Source organism: Polistes dominula, unplaced genomic scaffold (assembly GCF_049000335.1).
Source record: "Polistes dominula isolate Pdom_NZ unplaced genomic scaffold, Pdom_raw_medaka contig_75, whole genome shotgun sequence".
NCBI classification, from domain to species: domain Eukaryota; kingdom Metazoa; phylum Arthropoda; class Insecta; order Hymenoptera; family Vespidae; genus Polistes; species Polistes dominula.
This window is the reverse complement of record NW_028301003.1, coordinates 3,711,947-3,735,000: the sequence shown is the minus strand read 5'-3', so window position 1 is coordinate 3,735,000 and position 23,054 is coordinate 3,711,947. Positions and strand designations below refer to the sequence as shown.

Below are 23,054 nucleotides of genomic sequence, written 5' to 3'. Positions count from 1 at the left end.
TTTTAATAGGAAGATCCTCCGCATCAAAGTTTTTAATTATTTTCTCAGTCCAATAGAATAAAATTCATACCTCATCATTAATTGATTGTACAGAAAAATGTTCTGGAAGAATTTTGTAGGAAATTTAATGCTTTACAAAAAAGGTATCTTATATTTTTTCCGTAAACCTCACCACTTGAATGATATTGAAGATTAAAGTTTGATTATTTTAAGACAAATTTCATTTTTGTTTATGAATTTTATAACTCGACAATAAATGACTATTATAAAATGCGTAATACAAATTTTTGTAGGAAATTAACTGCTCTATAAAAATGGTGTCTTATGTTTTGGCGATTAAATTAAGCGTTCAAAAAATATTCATCATCAAACTTTCATGTTTACTGATTTCTGTCTCTGAATATCTTTTGAACGCTTGTTTCCTTTTCCCTTTCTTTTCTATCTACCACCCCTTTACACCCTCTTCCTCTTTTCCCAACACCTCCTACTCTTCTTCAACCCCATTCGCGTTTGTTGCCAGATATCGTAGTGAGTGGGAAAAGATAAACAAAAAGGAGAAAATCATTAGACGTACGCGTCTGACCACCGATTACATTCGGTTGTGAAAAATTGGCATGGAGACGTTGATTGGCTTTCTTTCTCGTAAAATCGAAAAATCTCAAGCATCAACGATGACGACGCAACGTTGCTAAATTTGTTATCGATTACAAACCAAAGGGCAAACAAAAAAATTTGGTAGCACCACGTTGGTGTCATGCGGAAATTATTGGTCCTTCACCGGTGGCACTACAGTGGTGCCATGAGTAAATTATCAAGCAAACGATGGTAGCTCCACGTTGGTGTCATGCGGAAATTATTGGTCAAGCGACGGTGGCACCACGTTTGTGTCATGAGAAATAAGATTTTTATTATTTTACGTAATACAGATTTTGAGATTTTTCGATTTTACGAGAAAGGAAGCCAATCAACGTCTCCCATGCCAATTTTTCACGACCGAATGTAATCGGTGGTCAGACGCGTACGTCCAATGATTTTCTCCTTTTTTTTATCTTTTCCCACTCACTACGTTATCTAGCAACAAACGCAAATGGGGTTGAAGAAGAGTAGGAGGTGTTGGGAAAAGAGGAAGAGGGTGTAAAGGGGAGGTAGATAGAGAGGAAATAGAAAAGGGAAACAAGCGTTCAAAAGATATTCAGAGACAGAAATCAGTAAACATGAAAGTTTGATGATGAATATTTTTTGAACGCTTAAGGGTTCATTCTGGTTTATCATTTTGAAAAAAATTAATTTTTTTTTTGCATTTTTCGAAAGTAGACATATGAAGAATTATCATACAAAAATTTTAGAACGATCCGAGCAGTTTAAGTATATTATTTTGCGATCCAAACACATAGAGATATTACAGATAGAGGAGACAAACCATTTGCGGTTGTGCAAGTGGAAATGTCTCTGCATGAATATAGCAGTAAAAAACAAAAGGTTGATGTTGACCTGACAAAAACAGAATTACTTAAAAGATGTTTAGGTGGCCACACTCAAAATAATAATGAGTGCTTCAACAAATGCGTTTGGGCTATAGTGCCTAAACACCTATTTAATGGTAAAAAAAAATTGTTGAAATAGCTTGTAAATTGGCATCTTGTATATTCAACGAAGGTTTTAATCCAATACCGAAAATAATGCACGTTTTGGGGATAAAACTTGGCCCTATCGCAGTCAATTACGCTAGTAACCGTGACAACATGCGTGTGCGCTCAACCAATCGTTTGAGCGGAGAATCTTCAAAAAGAGGCCAGGACACAACGAAAAAAGGCTAGAGTGGAAGATAATAAGTATTTTGAAGAAGTAGAAGGCATACTGTATGGGGCAGACATCGCAGAATAAGGTAAAGTCAGACTTTTTAAAAATTTGTTAAAAAAAAACTATAACGCGTTTTTCTCGAAACAACGTTTTTTCGGTTGGCGGGCATATCTCTGAAACTACTCAACCGATCCTTCTGAAATTTTAACCACATACTCTAAACATGAATGGCTATCTCGCATGCTATAACCAAGTCAGAATATTAATTTTTACTATATTTTTTTTTACAAAAAAAGTGCGAAAAAAATCAACGATTTTTTTATTTTTCGAAAAATGGCCGTCATTTTGTTTTGTTTTCATAAAAATTGATAGTTTTAGCATACCCGATAGCCATTGTCATACTGAATTTAAAACCGTTTAATTTTTTTTATTTTAGATCAACCGTTATCAAATTTCGATGCCCGTCAACAGCATACCTACTTTTGAAGGGTTCACGTTTGTCAGCCATTTTGAATGTCAAAATATGTTAAAAACAATAAAAAAAAAATTTTTTCTCGTACTTCCAGAGTTTATTTGTCATACCCAACAACTTTCATATGTATATGTATCCTACAAAGTCTAAAAAAAAATCGTGAAAATAGCCTTTTTTTTCCGGCGTAAGAACCAGATGAACCCTTAATTTAATCGCCAAAACATAAGACACCATTTTTATAGAGCAGTTAATTTCCTACAACAATTTGTATTGCGCATTTTATAATAGTCATTTATTGTCGAGTTATAAAATTCATAAACAAAAATGAAATTTGTCTTAAAATAATCAAACTTTAATCTTCAATATCATTCAAGTGGTGAGGTTTACGGAAAAAATATAAGATACCTTTTTTGTAAAGCATTAAATTTCCTACAAAATTCTTCCAGAACATTTTTCTATACAATCAATTAATGATGAGGTATGAATTTTATTCTATTGGACTGAGAAAATAATAAAAAACTGCGATGCGGAGGATCTTCCTATTAAAATTAAGAGCTCATATTTGATAAGAATTGTTTTAAGGTGTCTAGCAACTCATTTTTCCGTGGCACTTGTAAAAAAAAAAAAATAATTGATTTTTTTGACCCACCCTAATGTACACATTTGCGTGTAGGCAAATAATGTAAATGAACGTTGGTAGAAGGAAAAGGGTACAACTTAGGGGTTCTTTTTTTTAATTATTTTGTCCTTTTTTATATTTTTTATATCCCGAGGAAGTGGAACACACACAGACAGATACAGAAGTGGGAACGCAAGAACTGGCGAGACAGGGTCTTCTAATGAAAAATATTAAGCCCCTCGGAGATAGGAGTAAAAATAAATTAATCTTCTATGCCACTGTGCTAACCCCTACCCTACAACCCCTTTCCCACTACCAGTTTTAAACTATGCTTGTGTGCAAAGGCTACTACTAACCACTACTAATACTACCATACACAGAAACACCACGAACAAATACCAATTCCAGTTGCTGTAACCTTTTTTACATTTGTTGTGTGTGTCTTCATATATACAGGGTGTCCTATATAACCCATATAACGTATTCACGATTTTTCAGGTACTTGTAATAATTTGCCAAAAAAATTGTTTAAACAAAAGTTCATATATTTTTGATTGACTATAAATTGCAATAAAGAAAAGTTTAAAAAATTTTTTTTATCATGTTTTTTAAGGATGCTTTCAGTTCTTTAAATGGCACCCTATATTTTTGACTTTACAGTATCATAACTCGTATTAATACGAATTCAACGAACTAATATAACATGACCTTATATATATATAACACGTATCTTTTACTAACATTTAAATTCATATGTGTATGTATGTGTTACGTGTTTAGGAAAAAGTATGACTCAACCTATAGTAACTTGTGTGTGTGTATATATGTGGGCATATGTGTACAAGTTGGAAAGAGTGATGAACAACGTTAGATGGTGGTAATGTTGATAGTAGTGTTGGTAATGGTATATGAGAGTGAACTTTAGGGGGTGGTAGTAAATGGGATGGGTGGTTTCAGGGGGACTCGGTTGGTTAAAAAGGAGGAGGAGTAGGTGTAGGGGGGAATTACTTTAGGGGTAGACACCAGATGAGGGATGAAGCGGGGACTCTGGTAAAATGAGTGGTAGGAGGGAGGGAGGGGATGGGGGTGGGTAGAGAAAGTACTTAGACTCGTACAAAAATATCGATTATACTTTTTTACGAGTTCACTCGCTTCACGGCGAGTGTTAATTTTGCGAAACGCCGTTTCCTTCTACCACCATCTCCCCTCTTCTTTCAATCCCTTCTCCCTTGTACCCCCCTTTAACCCACGCGTGCCTCGTAAAATCCTATTAACGCGTACGAGAAAGTCCTACTCACTTTTTTCTTTTATTTTTTTTTCACCTTCAGCATGAAGCTGATGAACATCATCGTCATCCCCCTTTTCCTTCATCTCGTACAATGTTCTTGTTGTACAAACCACCCCCCCTCAACATCCTACCTTACCTCACCCTTCCTGGTAATCCTACCCACATAACATAAAAACTTTCTAAAAATTTTCTAAAACATTTTTTGAAAAGCTTTAATCCTTTCAAAAAGGTTTCTAAAAAATCTTTCTACAAGGTGAAAATGTCTGCGTTTAAAAACTTGCAAAGGATTTCTAAAAAGGTTTTTGAAAGATTTTCTAAAATCTTATCACCATATTTTACAAAAGATTTCTAGAAATATTTTTGAAATGTCTTTAAAATATTTTTGAAATAGATTTATACTGTTTTTAAACTTTCCATAAATCCTTTCCAAAATCTTTTGAAAACATTTATTTAAAATATTTCAAGAAACCTTTCTACAAGGTGGAAATGTCCGTGTTTAGAAACTTGCAAAGGATTTCTTAACACTATGCCGTCCGGTGACACCACAGTGGTGTCGAGTGCAAACTAGCGGCCAACAGCCGGCGACGCCACATTGGTGTTGTGTGCACAGCATCGCTCAGTTGGCGGCGACAGCACTTTAGTATCTTTTGCTTTCTGCTAGTGCTTTGTTTCAATAACAATAAGTTACACAAGTCATCAAGTTTTTATTTGTATAAATTTTTGTGCCCTTTTATTATGACAAACGAAAGAGACGATACAAATATTTACGACGAATGCGCGGACGTCTTGTCTGACGAAACGAATAAACGAAAACGAAGAAACTGTCATGTATGTTCCAAAAACAGAAAAAGAAAAATAACAATCTTAATGTGCAAGTCTTGTGGAGTTGCCTTACATCTTGGAGACTGTTTTGCTGCGTACCATACGAAAGAGAAATACAAAGTACCAAAGAAAATGCAAATAAACAAATATATAAAAAAAACAAATTTTGTATCTATTTACATATGTATATCTTCGAAATTTCATGAAATTAGGGGAACAGGGTTGAGAACTTATGAGAACTAACGATGAGATTAGTAAAACTTAACAATTTATAATCTCCTGATAATTTCAAGAACGGCCGGCGACAAGTCAAGTGATCCGAATTAGCGCTGCCGGCGCCAAGCGAGTAAACATTTACGAATCGTGCGGACGGCAAAGTGTTAAAAAGCTTTTTGAAAGATTTTTTAAAACCTTATCACTATATTTTGCGAAAGGTTTCTAGAAAACATTTTTGAAATTTTTTCCAAACAAAACAATTGAGCATCTCCAGCCAGGGCTTCACAAACCAATCCTTCTCACGAATGCCCGGGTTTCTATGGAGGCGCTCGTTCCACATTCCACCCCCCTTTTAACAACATTCAACCCCGAATGTTATATTGCCATCCAACATCACAACTCTCTTTACACTCTTTACTCGGACAATTTAATTTTATTTTTTTTTTTCGTGGCGTTGTAAGACTGTGGAACATATTACGAAACAGACCCTCCATCCCGGCTGAGCTCCCTGTGTGTAATTCGTGAAAAAAAATTGGACCGCTGGACTGACTGGGACCGACCGGCGGTATTCGAACCACGGATCATTGGCTTTCCGGGCGCGACTGCTCTTTTACCAATTGAGTTATCCAGGGCTACCGACAATTGCTTTTCACAAATGCCTCATAAGTTTGGTATGGAGGCGCTTGTCCCACAGAAAGTTTTTGTAAGATTTTCTGAAACCTTATCGTCATGTATTGTTAAGGCCGGCGATACAAGTAAAGTAAAAAAAAAAATCGAAATTTTTTTCATAAATAGTTAGTTTAATATCTCAAAAATATGCCCGTACATTTTTAGAATGAAATTCGCATGATTTATCGATTAAAAATTCATTTAAGTGCTCCGCCTCAACTCGGCGCTAGATGCGAACACTAAACTTTGAACGCGTTTTTCTCAAAACGACTTTTTTCAAACTGGCGTGCAAGATAACTCAAAAAGTTCTCAACCGATTCTTATGAAATTTAGCACACATTTTATTTATAGTATTAGCTTCTAGTTGAATTTTAAGAATGCCACAAAAATTTTCAAAAATTGCCATTTTTGACCCAAAAACCGTCGGAAGAAATGGTCAAAAATCGGACTTTTTTGTCTTAGTCGTGCCAATTTATGATTTTTTGATTTTTTTGTTTTTCTCTTAATTCATCTAAAAAATAAATGTTTTATGAAAACGCTTCAACCCTTTTTTTTATTTCAAATTACTGTAACTGAAGCTAAAAATCACGCTGACTGATGCCTTTCGCCGTGAGGGCATCAGGAGATTGGTTACTACGGCGGCCATTTTGAAAAAAAAATGTAAAAAAAATCAGATTCTTATGTTTTAATATGTAATGAATAAACATGCTGATTTTGAAAACGATTCATTTATTCCTTCCATTTTAAATAAGCCTCTGAAAAACGGTCAAAATTTAGGCGTTTACATGTATCGCCGGACTTAAAGGTTTCTATAAATATGTTTGAAATGTTTTTGACATATTTTTCATAATATTTTTATAAATTTTCTTGAAATATTTTATAAAATCTTTTTGCAAGATTTCTGCTAGGTTTTATAGAAATATTTTTTCATTAAGTTTTTGCAAAAAATAATATTTATTAAAAATATTTTAGAAATCTCTCCAAAACATATCGCAAAATATTTTACGAAAGTTCTTCAAAATGTTTCGAAAAATATTATTTGAAAGATTGCTACAAGATTAACAAAACGTTTTGAAAAAATGATTACTAGAAAAGTTTTAAAAACCTTTCTGCAATATTTAATGAAATATTTTTAATAATATTCTTATAAACTTTCTTGAAATATTTTTTGCAAGATTTCTGCTAGGTTTCATAGAAATATTTTTAAACATTTTAATTACTCTTGCAGTAAAATATTTTAGAAATGTTTTTAAAATATTTTTATAAAATCTTTTATGAATCTTTTTCAAAATATTTTAGAATGATACCTGCAAGGTTTCTGAAAGATTTTTTGGAAATATTTTACGAAAATTTTCGCTGAAAGATTTCAAAACATATCGTGTTATGTGGGTATTCTAGTCGTAGTACCAATACCAGTTCTTCTGTCCATACACCCTGACACAACCTTGACGCAACCCTGACCATTTTTATTTTCTACCCTTCTTCTTCTTCTGGTTCTTCTTCTTATTTTATTACTCGTGTTTTAGGACTATTCAACACAACATGTTTTATTATAATAATCGTTTGATGAGCAACACCGTAAACGGGGATATTATTATTATTATATTTTTCAATGTTTTTAACAATAAACAATTTTAGTTTTTTTTTTGTTCACTCTTTCTATAGCCTAGCCAAACCTAAACACCCCATCTTGTGTGTGTTCCTTTGAATTTCGTATTTTCATTTATTTTTCTAATTTATTTTTATTTTCTTTTTTAGTGGATTTGTTTCATTTGTCTTTTATTTTCGTTTGTCTTTTTTTTTTGTTTTTTGATTATTCAAACACGTTCGAAAACCTTGCGAAGAATTTTTTTTTTCGCATCGATAAAAAAAATTGTCGACGAACACTTAAGTGTTGCTTTATTGTAATAGGTCATTTATTCTTTTTTCTTTTTATTTTTATTTGCATTCTTCTTTTTTGCAGGCAAATAAATATTTTGCACAATTTTGTCGTAAAAGAGAGAAAAAAAAAGTAAAAAATAAAAATTAAAAATTATCGCGACTGACGCGTACATTGGTTCGTATTATTATTATTTTTTTTTTCATTTTGCTTTTTATTGCATTTAAAAGGAAGAAGTTAATAAAAAAAAGTACACAAAATAATATCATCTTTTTAATATGTTTTTTGTTTTTCTTTTTATTTTTTTATTTTTTTTTCCCCCGACGTTTGACGTAAATGCGCACAAGTTCGAGATTGTCATTGGCCGAGTTATTTTATCATTTCTTTTGGAAATAAAATAAAACGAAGATTATACAGTACTCGTTGCAAAAAAAAAAAAACATTTTACACGATTTTTATCAATAAAAAAAATTCGTAACGAATTTTAATTTCATTCATTCATTCATACGAAGTTTATTTAATTAATTTAATTATTATCTAATTATGATAAATTAATCATCACTATTATTGTTAATAATTATTATTTTATAGTAATAAACAAAACAATTATTTATAACGATATGTTATTATATCTTTTTTTTAAATCTTATGCATGATCTTTATGATCTTTTTTTAAAACACAGGATATCCGGGTTTAACGACCTTCGCACCTGGCACAACCCCCTTTTTTCTGTATATAATTACCCTCAAGGTACTTAGAAAAGAACCTTGCCTTTTATACTCCCTACGTTTGTGTCTTAATTAACAAACGATAATTAATTATTTATAATTAACAAATAAATATATTTATATCATTTTTTTTCATTTTCTTTTAAATATTTTTTTTTTATTTCATTTCATTATATTTCTAATATTTTTTCATATATTTTATGTATGTATAAAAATAAAATAAATAAAAAATTAAAAACAAATAAATCATATCAGCATGTGTGAGGAAGTTTATAACAATGACGTCATAGATAAATTATGCTTTACTCCAATTTTAAATGGTTAAACTGGTAAAAAAACGAAATATTAAAAATAAAATAAAAATAAGATAATAAAATAAATATAATATAAAATAAAATAAAACACAATGATGAAATTCCATTTTACATTTTGACATTTTTTCTTTTTACTTTCTTTTTCTTTTTTTCTTTTTTTTGTTATTTTGTTTCTTTACTAAAATATTATCATTTTATTTTTTTTTGTCATCAACTAAAGAACTTTAAAAAGATAAATAAAAAACAAGAGATAGAAAGAGTATAAGATAAAGATAAAGATAACGAAAAAAAGAGAAAAAAATAAACAAAACTAAAAATAAAAGAAAGTAAAGAAAGAGTAAAAAAAAAAAAACGAAAATACTTCAAAAAGAAACCTAGAGACAAAATTTGAAAAGGGACAAACTTTTTTTTATTTTCCCGCTCAAAGAACTGAATAGAAAAAAAAAAGAAAAAAAAAAAACAAAGGAGATACAGAAGAAATGAAAAATGATAAATAAAAACTGTCAAATACAAAAATAAAAGGTAAGAGTAGTAGTAAAAGAAAAATGCAAAAAAATGAAAAAAAAAATGAAACAAAGAGAGGAAGAAAGAAAGAAAAAAAAGAACGACACATATGGTGTAATTGCAAGAAAGCAACTACCACCACACTATCAACACACTAACACCAACACTAACGCCAACAGTACTATTACAAACCAACCCAAGCCTTGGAAATTCTCTCATTGCTGATTCTAATCTCTCTTTTTACCCTTCCATCTTTTTCCCTTTTTTTTTATTCTTTTTTCTTTTCCTACGTTTTAAATGAACACGCATGCTGTTCTACTAATACACATTTACCAACGTACACACATACATCATGCATATATAATACCAACCCTTTAAAACATACAGTTTTTTATAAATAAATATATATATATATATATATATATATATATATATATCTATTTTCAAATCACTTAGGGTTATGCTACACCTGGAGTCAGGTGATATCAGAATTCAGAGTTGGTATACTATGGTAAACACCATGAAAACCCCTCCCCCACTACCACACATTGACAGAAAGAGATCAAATATAAAAATAAAAAAGGAGGTTAGAAAAAGTAAGAAGTAAGAACAGCTGTTCTTCACGCAAGAAAGGGAGTGGGGAATGAGGGGTTGGGGGTGGGGTGAGCAAGCAACCCTTCGTCATCATTTTACCACTCTACTATTCTACCCAATAGACTACCCAGTTGTCTGTAACAGGAACTTTTCAACAATCAAATCGAACAAAACTGGAGAACACTATCCCCACCCGGAAACTCGTCAATCCTGTTTCCTCAAAGACACTCCAATAGATTCCCATAGTTTTAACTTTGACTTTACTTGAATCCCTAGGTCCCCCATCAAATCTAGATTACTTTCACCATATTTTTTCAACCCTTCTTTAATCAATTTCTAATAAAATCATCGCAAACAGTCATAGTACAAGTAGCAACAACGTTTTTGTTTGTAACGCAATATTTAATGGTTCTACATTTAATTATATTTTCCATGCAATGTAAAAACCTATTTACAAACAAGACCCAATTAAATCGAACAAATTCAAACTACCCAAACATGATGGACAACCACCCCCACCCGGAAACTCGCCAATCCAGTTCCCTCAAAGCTACTCCTAGCAACCATAAAAACAAATAACAAAAGGGGGGGGGGTCAAAACATAAGACATTTTGGGGGCTGGAAAGCTAACAGAAGTCTAGGGGGCTCTAAGTTCTATTGGGTGGGAAATAAGAAACTATTAAAAAAAAACAAAAGCACAATTATGTTTTTGAAGTTTGTGTGTGTATTGTGTGTTTCTTTCCCACGGCTTTGGGTTCGGCGTTGGCGTCGGCGTCGGCGGCATTCTAAATTTAGGAGGAAGTATTGATTTTACAATTTGGACCCCTCCCAAAGTAAAAAATAAACCAAGCCAAACGGTACTCTCTCTCTCTCTCTCCCTTTCATTTTTCTTTTTTTTATTTTCTTTCTTCTTCTCTTTCTACTTTGATAGAGTGCCTCTCCTCCCCCTCTGCGCGGCTCGTTTCGACGCATAGGCCACGACGACGAGACGGGGGTTGATGGGGCAGCAGGGGCAGGGGGGAGAGAAAAGAAAAAGAAAAAAGAAAAATTCGGGGACGCGCGGGGTTACGACGAGGGGGTTGGTTGGGTTGGTGGAGGCGCAAGCGGCAGTGGCGGCTGAAAGGGGGGGGGTTGGGTACAAAAAAGAATGAGGAAGGAACGAAAGGAAAGGAAAGGAAAGGAAGAAAGTAGAAAAAAAACAGAGAGAGAAGGACGAGCGATGAAAGAACGCGAGAGGGGTTGGTGGTTTGTAGGGGGTTAGTTGGGTTTGGGAAAAGGGGTAAAAACATGGTATATTGCGCGTGGGTGGGTGGGTGAGTGAGACTGGCTGTTGGCTGGCTGGTTGCTACTTGGGATGAGGAGGTGAAGAGTAAAAGGGGTGAGAAGAAATGTGAAAGAATAAGAGAGAGAAAGGGGGGATAGGTTGTGTGTTCCCATCCAACCTGGTAAGAAACAAAGAACAGAAAATTGATCGTTTGTCAAGTTTTATGTTCCTCGGGGCCAACGTTAAAAGGATGGTGATGGTAGTGGTGGTTGTTGGGTGGTGATGGTAGTTGGTTGTTGGTGGTGATCTCCTCTTTTATTTTTTTTTTCTTCATATTTTCTTTCTCAAGCATACAATCCAATAAGACAAATCGCAGGGTACAGTTCTCACTGCACCCAGAACACACACAAACACGTAAACGAAGCTCAAAAAACTCGACGGTAGAAGAAACGGGGGTTGCGTCAGGGGATGAGTTTCGGTTAACGAAAAAGATGGACGCTCGTGTGTATCCCTCCATACCAACTACCAATTCAACACACACCCTCTCTGACATTCGTAGATCGAATGACAACGATAAAATAATAAAAAAAAAAAAAAAAATGAATTACGACTATGGAAAAAAGATGCGCTAGGAAATAAAAAGGAAAAATAAAAAATAGAAGAGGAGCAAAAGTCGCCGCGCAGAACGTCATCCTATGAAAACTCTGCGCGAGATTGTGTGTCCCCCTTTTTTTCCACCCCACCATACAACACAACATCACCCACTCACTGGGGTTGTGGGGTCTGTCTGCCCCCACTTCTATCCACGTCCACCACCTATTTTCCCTCTTTTTACTTTTTCCAACGACAATCCAACAGCAACCCTGGGGTTCTTTATCATCTTCTTCTTCTTCTTCCGCCTCCTACTACTACTACGGGGTTGTTCACTTCCCCCAAACCCCCGGGAGGAACCCAACCCGGGGAACCCAAACCCCGCCGATCGAAGCGCCCATTCTCTGCGCTCTGCGGAAAGGCCGTTTAATTATCGCCAGAGTTTTCCCTCTACCTAACCCCGATGATCAAGCTTCGGCTGCCCAGATGTACGTACGTATAACACCCCTATCAACCCCCTTTACCTGGCCCGTTACTACCCCCCGTTTGATACGTCGTCTACGTCTGCTGCTATCATCAGAAACTCGTTCGTTCCTAAATTAATGTTTGATCGAATTTGTGGGGTGGAGGTTGTTGGTTGTTGGACCTGGACTTGGACTGGGACTGAGACTAGGACTTAGACTTGGATCTCTTTTAGCTTTTAAATCAGGGATTTTGGAAAAATCTGGTTTTTTGTTTGAGAATACATTTAAGTAGAAAAAAATAATAGGTTAAATTATTTACAGTATGATCATCTTAACGTTTGAGAAAAAAGTTTGATCTTCTGTTGAAACATTTGAAAGTTTCTTTAACGATTGAAACTACGAGATTTCTGAGCTGACGTATTCAGAATACGGACTGTAAAACTCGATCAATTATAATAAATTATTTGACGATATTCGTAACCCCCATGTAGTAGTATTTCTTTAAGGGTTGCACCTTTCAAAAGAAATCAATATAAAAAGAATAGAAAATAAGTTCAAAAGATCAAACTAAATAATTAGATTGCAAAGTCTTTTTTTTATGCTAGGTTGATATATCCCAGTAAAAGAACAAAATAAAAACAGAAAGTAAACTCGATCAATTACTTCGTAGCATTTGAAAATGTCATTTCAAAAGGACTACATTTTTCAGGATTTGCATTTTGTTAAACTCAATCGATTTACTTTGATACTTGTTTACAAAGGATTAAATATTTTAATTATTTATTTTTATAGTATATAGGACACCTAAGTACTCCAATAAAAAAAATAAATCTGATCAATCGATGACAGTATTTTCTCAATCCCTTCTTATGTTCAGAAAGTTTCAGTATTGCATCTTTTTCAATAGAGTAATAAACATGCAAGTAATCATAATCAATTCTAAAACCATTATATATCTAAAATAATAATAGGATAAAAATGTTCATATTACCTTGTGAGCTCTTAGAGTCTGGCCCTCGCATGCTAACGTGACATCGCAATAGGCCTGCCTTTCTAGTAGTTGTGAGAACATAGTCTGCAGGTTGCTGTGATGGTACTTCCATCTCAGGCAGTATTGTTGGGGGAACATGTTGTTGTGTGATGACGACCCAAATGGTATTGTCGTTGTTGTAGTAGTAGTTCCTGTAGCAATACGTTGTTGAAATGGTTGAAATTGTTGTTGTTGTTGTTGCTGATGTTGTTGTTGTTGCTGATGTTGTTGTTGTTGCTGATGTTGTTGATGTTGATGTTGTTGTTGTTGTTGCTGTTGTTGCTGATGTTGTTGTTGTTGTTGATGATGAAGCATGCGCGGCTTTGGTTGAACCAAGGCCGCTTTTGGCGCCGTCGGCACCTGCAACAACACGAGCAAGCTGTTCCTGTTCCTGCTCGCCTCCTTCTTCTCCTCTTCCACCACCACCACCCCCTCCTCCACCTCCTCCACCTCTGCCACTTCCTCCTCCTCCCCCTCCTCTCCTCCGCCTCCTCCGCCGCCGCCCCCTCCCTTCTTTCCCTCCACCACCCAAACCTTCTTCTTCTTCGCCACCACCACCGACGCCACCACCACCACCACCCCAACCTCCTCCTTCCTCTTCTTCCTCTTCTTCTTTTTTTTCTTCTTCCTCTTCTTCTTCTTCTTCTTCGTCGGTTACTCCCGCCGTTAGGCTCGTCACCGTTGCTGAGTTTCACCGTACACCCTCCTCCACCTTCCTCCGCCGCCACCACCCCAAACTCCTCGTCGTCTGGAACATCATTCTCATGTCACGACCGAGGACGCACCCCACCAATGCGTACCAATACTAATACTATTTCCTATATATATATATAGGAAAAAATAAAAAATATATATATATATATTTTTTTTGCTCCTTTCTTCTTTTTTTTTAATTCTATATACCCTTTCCCCTAGCTCTCTCTTTTAATACTAACCTAACCAGACATTTTCTTCTCCGTCCTTTTTCTCTTTCATTTTCTTCTTTTTTCTTTCCTTTTTTTTATTCCCCTTCCCCTACAACTCTTTCTGTCTCTCTATATTTTTTCATTTTTTTTTATCCTTTTTATTTCTTTCTCTTTTTCAACCCCTTATTCCCCGGTACCTTCCTTTATTGTACTTTTTCGTGGTAGGGGAAGCTTTGGGGGGGCTGGGTGGATTAATAAATTGGATTTTTTTCCAGACCTAACCTTCTTATTTTTGCGGATTGCAAGCCTCGAACACGAAGGTTAGAAAGAATATTTTTTTTTTTATTAATTTATTATAGTTTTTCTTTTTCTTTTCTTATCTTTTTTAATCTTTTTTTTGGTAGACCAACTAACGCGTGCCGATAAAGTATAATAACCCGTAATATTTCTTTATTATATTCTCTCTCTAGCAGCCATTTTTAATTCTAACCTAACCAGACATTTTATCTTCTTTCTTTGTTTCTTTTTTCTTTTTTCTTTTTTTGCAAGCCTTAATTCCACATCTTTATTGTATCTTTTTTTGTCGGGTGGATTGTGTTGGTATGGGTGCGAGAGTTTGGGAGATTAATTAATTGGATTTTTCAGACGAGATTCATCCTTGTTCTGTTTTTTTTTACTTTCTATTTTTTTTTGTAGAAAGAAGTTTAGAAAATTAATTTATATTTTTTTTTTTTTTTTTTTTTTTTTTTTTTAAGACACACCACACCGGTAACAACAGCAGCAGCAGCAATGTGTGTACTAATATACTAATACTACTATCTTTTTTAATACTAACCTAACTTTTAGACGGACACATTTTATATACTTTGTTTCAATTTTTTTTTCTATTTTTATTTTCTCAATCCTTATTCTGTAATTTTATTTGTACTTTTTTTCTTTTTTCTTTTCTGTTGATGTTGCACAAGAAAAGTTTTGATAGATTAAACAAAAAATTCAATTTTTCAGACATAACCTTTTATTTATTTATTTATTTATTTTTATACTTTAACCAAATCAAATTACAAATATTGTTTTTCTCAGTTCTCTACCTTTATTCAGGGTCTTATAACAGAAAATAATATATATATATATGTTCGGTAGAACACACGTGACCTACCTACCACCCACTCTAACCTAATAGTTGTATTAAAAATAGTCAAATAATATATATATGTTATCGTGAAGGATCGAAATTGGAGAAAGTCAAGATTTATATAGTGAAATATTAAAGAAATACCAAAATATAGTTAAAAATCGAATACTTTGCTTTATTTTTATACATCATCAATATTTCAAATGACTACGTACGTGAGTCTTGACATACTTCAATTTCAATCTTTCATAGTAACCTACATACATCTACATAAATAAATAAATAAATAAATAAATTGTAACAATTAAAACAAAACGAAAATCGTATCTTTTAACCACGTGGACCTAACCTCTTCTAACCTAACCATTGCATTTAAAATAGTCATATTATTGACCATATTATCGTGAAAGATCAAAATTGGTAAATGTCAACATACACCAAATATAGTGAAAGACCAAATACTTAGATTTATTCTTATAAATCATCAATATTTCAACTAACCAAGTGAATGTTAACATTTTTCAACACCAATTTTTCACGACAGCATATAAATAAAGAAATAAAGAAATAAAGAAATAAAAAAGTCTCATCTTCCTCTACTACTTTTATACTAAAAATAAACAAATAAAAAACTACATATACCTAAATACAAATAAATAAATAAATAAATAATAAAAATGATTCTTACGGGTATCGTTCTATCCTTTTAATCGATAACAAAGATCCTCCCCACCACCAATTGCAATAGTCAAGATTACCTCTTGACTTCCTTTGACGTGTCTAGTGTAACACTTCGTTCTGTCATAAATGTATCCTACTAACAGCTCCTCGTTTATTATCTGTAACAGAAATGGCGAAAAAGCTTGCTTTATTAACGCGTTCCGGTCTTCTCTCTCTCTCTCTCTCTCTCTCTCTCTCTCTCTCTCTCTCTCTCTCTCTCTTTCTGCTTGTGCTCGTCAATGAATGAACATACACACATTACACACACATACATATATACAGATACGTAATAACGGATACAACACAGCATTCCCGTCACACGGTTAGGGAGGACAGTTGGATGAAAAGAGAGAAAATGAAGTGAGTAAATTAGATCGTTGTACACACTAATACAGAGACAAACCCATAGTTTAACATTTGTTCATTTGACGACTGAATGATAGAAATGTCGATAGATAGATATAAACCCATGAGAGATGCTGACTGACTGACTGACTAACTGACTATTTCAATTAACGTTTTTGCATAAATAATAATCTACCGTTTAAAGATCGATGATACTATTCCCTTACCCCACCCTCAATCCCAGCCCCATCATATACTTTTTTTTATAAAAACTCTACAATTGTACTATTCCAATTTTATAATACACTATGATAGGGGTTTTTTTTAACTTTATGTGTTTAACAAATCGCGAAGAAAATAAAATTTAAAAACAAAAAATATATATATGTATATACATTACATATATACATTTTTATTTTAAATATATTATTATATATATATCTTTATATATATATATATATTTCTTCTAAGCACGTTTATGTAATTGATCACCTCTTAAACGGCTGGACCGATTTTAATGAAATTTTGTGTGTGTCTTAAGGTGGATTCGATAATGGTTTTGCGTTACAATTCGGTCCAATTTAAGTTGTTTATTTAATTAAATTTCCATTTATAAATTGTAATACGAAAAGTTTATAGGTTGAAGTTAATCGATATTTTTTGTTGATTCTTGACATTACACATATATATATATATATATATATATATTTTTATTTTAAATATATTATTATTGTTATTATTATTATTTATATATATATAAACATAAAAATTATATATAGATATAATAGGTATTGAGATCTCTAGCACTTGAATACGCTATCTGGTGGCTAAATTCAAAATTAGAGTAGATAGGTCGAATTGCTACGCCACGCCCTTGCCAGAGATCCCAATACATACGTATTATATATATATAATGTATATATATATATGTATAATATAATGAAAGGGTCATTTTAATTTTCTTCTTTTTTTGTTTTGTAAAATTGGTTAAAAATTTAGGGTCGAGAAGAAAGGATCGTATAGAAAATCGATTATTATTACATGACCCTTTAATAAAGATGAAAGAGAAGATATTTTGGAAGGTCGAACGTTTACGCTGGTTTTTTCTATAACCTTCGTTCTTTCCCCCCCCCCTGTTCGTTTGATGATGACTCGTCCTAGGTATTTTATGTTTTTTTGTAAAAAATAAACAGAATTGTTCGATCAAATTATTCATAGATTGATTTTTAATTCAATCTCGTGTATACATATTTATAAATAAATTAATTAAATATATTATTAAATATTAAATATATAAGTAAAAACATTATATAAGTTTATAAAAAAACATTTATAAGTTTATAAAAAAAATATATTTCAAAATACAAATATATTAATGTTTGTATAAATCTATTGCACATATTTATTTATTTTAATAAAACATAATTAATATATTTTATCAGTGCATACGAGTAATATGTGTACATATATGTACACACACGTATATAAATATTTATGTAGAAATGTATGATGTATAAACAATTAATATATGTGTGTTTTATACTTATACACATGTAATAAATATAAAATATTTATGTATTGTATTATGTATTGTATTTATGTATTGAATACGTATAAAAATAAATAAATAAATAAATAAATAAATAAATATATATATATATATATATATATATATATATATATGTGTGTGTGTATATATATGTTAATAATTTTAAAATGTCAAGTGGTAGTATAAAAAGACCCCTGACGAAGAGAAGTTGAGAAAAAGTGAGTGAGTGTAGGTAAGAGGGGGTTGGTAAAGGTAAAGGTAATGGCAAAGATACGGGTGGTGGTTTAGGGGGTTAGAGAAGGTTAGTGGGGGTAAAGTAATAAGACCGGTCACGTTCGATTGGCCCAGAAGATATATCAGAAATGCCCGACAAGCTGGTAAGAGTATATATATGTCTAAGTTGCTGAACGAAAATAGAGTTCCAGTCTAGGACACCTACCATTTTCAGAAGACCTTTTTTTTAGGTTATTTTTCCAAAATTTTATTTCTTTATTATCTTATATCTTATCTCAAGGGAAAAAAAAGAAATAAAAGACAAAATGATACATTGAAAACTAATATAATTGTAAAATTGACATAATTTGACGATGAGAAAACAAAAAGTTCAAACATAACCTATAAATAGTTATCTTTCATAATTCTTCTATTCTATTTAAAAATATATATATATAAAAGTACACAAGATAGATTGAAAGTTAATATAATTGTAAGATCGAAATAACTTAACAATGTAAAAACCACAAATTCGAACATAACCTATAAATAATTATCTTTCACAATATTAACAATACTTTCTTCTATGATATTTGAACAAAAAAACATAATAGAATCCACGATACGTTAAAAATAAATAATCGACAGATCGAAATAAACATCTAACCACGAGATAATAAAAAAAATATCGAACATAACCTTAAAAAAAACCGACCATTTCTCAATAACTCAAAAACCAGCAGCCATTTTCATCAACCAATTTACAAATAACGGTTCAAATAATATTCCTCTCTTCTTCCCCTTGTCTCTCTTTCAAAATCGTGTTGAGTTTGCTAACAGTAAAAATCTATGAAAAATAAATTAACCTAATCTCGGAAGGAAATATACAGAAGAGAATCGGGTTATTTTCTAAGAAGCGAAAGGTACTACACAAATCCGATCCGTAAACACAATAGAAAGTACCAAGAGAGAGAATCTAGGATAGTAGAAGTGAGGCCAGATTGTCCCTCTCTCTCTCCTCCTAACCCCTCCCTCCCTCCCTCACCCCTTTCTTTCTCTCTTACTTATTCTCATACCGTAGTGTTTTCGATGTGTTTGTAAACGTGTGCACGCTAAAAAAAAAAAAAAATACGTTCACATTGGGAGACCTGAATTCCGTGAATCGTGCTGTGTAGACCCCTCCCCCCAAACTCTCCGCTCACAAAGTGTTCCGCGATCTACGCGAAAATTTCTAACATCCGGTTCTTGCGGCTTTTCTTCCTCCCCACCGCACCATCGAGTCCCAGACACCCGGCCACCATACTTCATCCCCTCTTTTACTGTTAACTCTTCGTTTGATATCCTAACCTCAACTAAATTCTTTCCTTTACCTACTTCAGGAATTAGAGATGTTTCACGTTCGATAATATATAAATAAAAATAATAAAATTAAATAAATTATTAAATATATTACTTATTATTATTAATAATATAAATATATTAAATACATATATATGTGGTATTAGAATAATTAAAAATATAATAATTACAATATTAATTTAATAATAATATTGTAATTATTCTAATTAAATAAATTATTTCAATTTTGTAACGTCACTATTATTATTATTATTATTATTATTATAATTATTATTATTATCATTATTACTATTACTATTACTATTACTAAGACGATTGGTGGAAGGGAGAAAACACACGACGAGGAACTTTCTCCGTTAAATAAAACGATGTAAATAAAATTTAAGATAATTTTCTACTTTTCTCTTTTAATCTTTTTTATTATTCTCTTGTATGTGTCTGCATGTGTGATGTGTTTGATTTTATTTTTCTTTCTTTTTGTTTTCTAATTTTACGTATAGCATTTTTATCTATCCAACCGTGTTACATTTGATCGAATTATATTAGAAACATAAAAATGAAATCAAAATGGCTGTCACATTTATTAATAAAGTAACAACGACATCTATGAATATCGTATTGAAACTTTTTGAAATTTATTTTATTTTTTCCTAAATAACAGTTGACCTAAATAAAAACATTGAATATATATATAAAATTCTTCGAAATAATTTGAACACTGTCAGTGTAATAAACTAATAACATAAATTAAACAATCTTTTTGTACCTTTTGTAATAAAAAAAAAGAAAATCCCTCATAGGTAGCACGTTTAGAGCAATACAAGCTACACTTAACGGTATCGAAGCAATTTACAATACCGGAAGTCAATACAACAACCAACCAACCAGCAACATCATCACGGAAATTCCTTTAAGAAGTTCTTTTTCACTTGTAAAAAAAGTAAAAAGAAAAAAGAAAGGACGAGTGCCACTTAAAACATAACCTCTTTGGAACGTAACGTGTGTCACGTGTCCTATGTGTCACGTGTCATGTCTCACACGTCTTTTTAAACGTCGATAAACATAGTAAACGTTTAATTTGTAACAATAATTTGAAAAGTTGAAAGTAACTGTTACTTCAACGTTAAATCCATTCCAGTTAGATGATCATGAAAGTGTTGTTGGGTAAACTAGTTTAGGCCGGTTTTAGTTTTTCGGTCAAACTCGTGCGAAAAATTTTCACGGACGTTTTGCAAATACTTCCCATTTTATATAGGATGTCTTATAAATCAATCTTAACGAGTGATCAGAGTTTATAAACAAATTTTAATCAAAAGCATAAAATTGTACCCCTCCCCCCACCCCAAGAATTATATACATTTGTTAATTTTAGAAATAAAACGAGTTCATAGAAATAAATATTTAACTGATAAACAATTTTTCCTGAAATGTGTCCCTCATGTGTCCCCCTAAAAACACGTGTTCCTCATCAAAGACTCTTTTAATTTTGATTACAGAAAATATCAATGTAAAATGAACTTTCTAGGTAATCCAATGTATGAATCAGTATAGTTGGTATATAAGTAACTATGAATACTGTAAACTATGCAATGCTGATATACAAGTTGATATGTCTGCTGACATAACGGTTTAGCGTGTTTCCTCGTTGTGAAAAAATAGGAAAAAAGAAAAGAAAAAGGATAGAAACTTGGAGAAAGAGAAAGAGAAAGAGCAAAAGATAGATAGATAGATAAAGATAAGAGGTGGTGAGGATATGTGGGGTGGGGGTGAGGGAAATATGCAAGAAAAAGAAAAAGAAAAGAAAGAGAAATGACAAAAACGTGTGCGCGACCGCGAGTCTCACCGGTTGCAACCTCTACTACCCCCTCTCCTTTCCTTCGTTCCCTTCCCCTCCCGGTGGGTAGCTTTCCCAACCCCTTTCAAACCGAATGTACACTTTCTGAACCTCCTACTCTTCCTCACCCCCTCTTCTTCACCTTTTTCTCCTACCATTCGTACGTTTCTTTAACATCAAAGAGCAAAACCTTTCAGATTCCTCATCCCCTCTCCTCTTCTTCTTCTTCTTACTTTCCCCCACCATTGTTCCTTCTTTGCTTTCTGCTTTATTCTTATTCTTATATTCTTATTTGTATTTTTATTTTTATTTTTTGCATCTCGAGAAATCTTTTAGCTAAAAACTGATTTCTTTCTCAGGGATTTTTGCGTGATCAAAAAAAAAATAAAATGTATGAGTAACTATTAACATAAAGAACGAGGGAACAATGAAATAATGGCTACTTTTTTATTTGTATTGGATGAAGGAACGTGGAAAAAGGAATATAATCTACGTTGTGATTGGTTGGAAAAAGGTTTCATCGTACAAATTTGGAATGTTTATTATTTTAAAGCTAATTTATATTTTATTTTAATTATTTTTTTTTGTTGGCAAGAGTTTCTTTAGGACTAATGACAGGACTTATTATTATTATTATTATTATTATTATTATTATTATTATTATTTTATTTTTTTTATTTTTTTTTTTAGGTTAATTGTTTTGACAAAAATTTGTTTGTTAAACACGTTTGTTAATTTTTCTTCAAAAAAAGAAAATAAAACTCCATTTGAAGAATAATTCAGTTAGAACATTGTAGAAAATAGAAAAAAAGAAAAATATCCTCGCAAATACGAGTTTTACTATTCGAAAAAAGAAACCTTGAGTAGAGAGAAACTTTCAATAATTTTTAATAAACAAACAAACAAAAAAAAGAGAAAGTAAAAAAAAACAAACAAACAAATAATCAGAATTAATTTTCTAAAAAGAATTTCTTAGAGAAAGTACCATGAAAACAACCAAACAATCAACGTTTATGCATCAACACGTTAAATTTGAACAAAACGCGTGTTTCAAACCCCACCCTCTCTATCCTCACTCCTACCCCAGAGTATCTTCATGAGAAGACACCAAACACAACAATCTCTCATTCTTTTACTTTCCTTCGTTGATATTTTCTATTCTAACTTTTATTTATAATAAAATGAATGAAAAAACATGGCAGCATATTATTATCATACAAGTGGGAAAGAAATAGAAAGGAAAGTTGGTATAAAAAGAACAGATAACAGAGAAAAACAGAAACAACAACATCTAACAACAACAACCAACAGGACCATCAGCATCAGCTTTATCGCGTTTAGTTGAAGATAAAATGCTCGATGCACACACAAGTAAAGCTCAATGCACTCCACTCAGTCAGTCACAATGTTGCACTGCTTGCAACTCCCCCTTTCCCGTTCCTCCCACGATTCTCTGGATCCCCCTACTAACACATTCATTCTCTTTCTCTTTCTAACTCACATTCATACTCACATTTACATTCACTCACACTCATACTGAGTCAGTCACTCGCACTTACGCGCCCGTACCCAACCAAGTGTCTTCGTTTTTCCAACTCGCGCGTGGCACCAACAGCAACCAGCAGCACCAGCAGCACAGTTACACTTGTGCACCAAGCCAGTAGCACAGTTACAGTTGCACCAGCAACAACACCAGATGAAGAACACGGTTGAAAAGAGTTGCTTCAACAGTAGGAGTGTTG

General features: G+C 32.6%; 1 protein-coding gene and 1 long non-coding RNA gene across 15 annotated transcripts in view; both read right to left on the bottom strand.

The window, feature by feature from the left end:
* LOC107070974 (uncharacterized) overlaps positions 1–13,721 on the bottom strand; it is a 42,515-nt gene extending 28,794 nt beyond the window's left edge. Inside the window, exon 1 of the mRNA XM_015329563.2 lies at positions 13,217–13,721. Coding sequence (XP_015185049.2) covers positions 13,217–13,570 — 354 coding nt within the window. The 5' untranslated portion in view covers positions 13,571–13,721. The remainder of the gene's footprint in view (positions 1–13,216) is intronic.
* A 98-nt stretch (positions 13,722–13,819) lies between these two features.
* Positions 13,820–23,054, bottom strand: part of LOC107070965 (uncharacterized) — an 83,692-nt gene continuing 74,457 nt past the window's right edge. For 11 of the 14 annotated variants that reach the window (XR_016177018.1, XR_016177021.1, XR_016177020.1 and 8 more), the window contains 2 exons: positions 15,981–16,131; positions 13,820–14,003 (listed from right to left, as the gene is read on the bottom strand). This is a non-coding gene — a long non-coding RNA (uncharacterized LOC107070965). The remainder of the gene's footprint in view (positions 14,004–15,980; positions 16,132–23,054) is intronic. The other 3 variants (XR_016177028.1, XR_016177031.1, XR_016177026.1) reach the window with 2 other exon arrangements.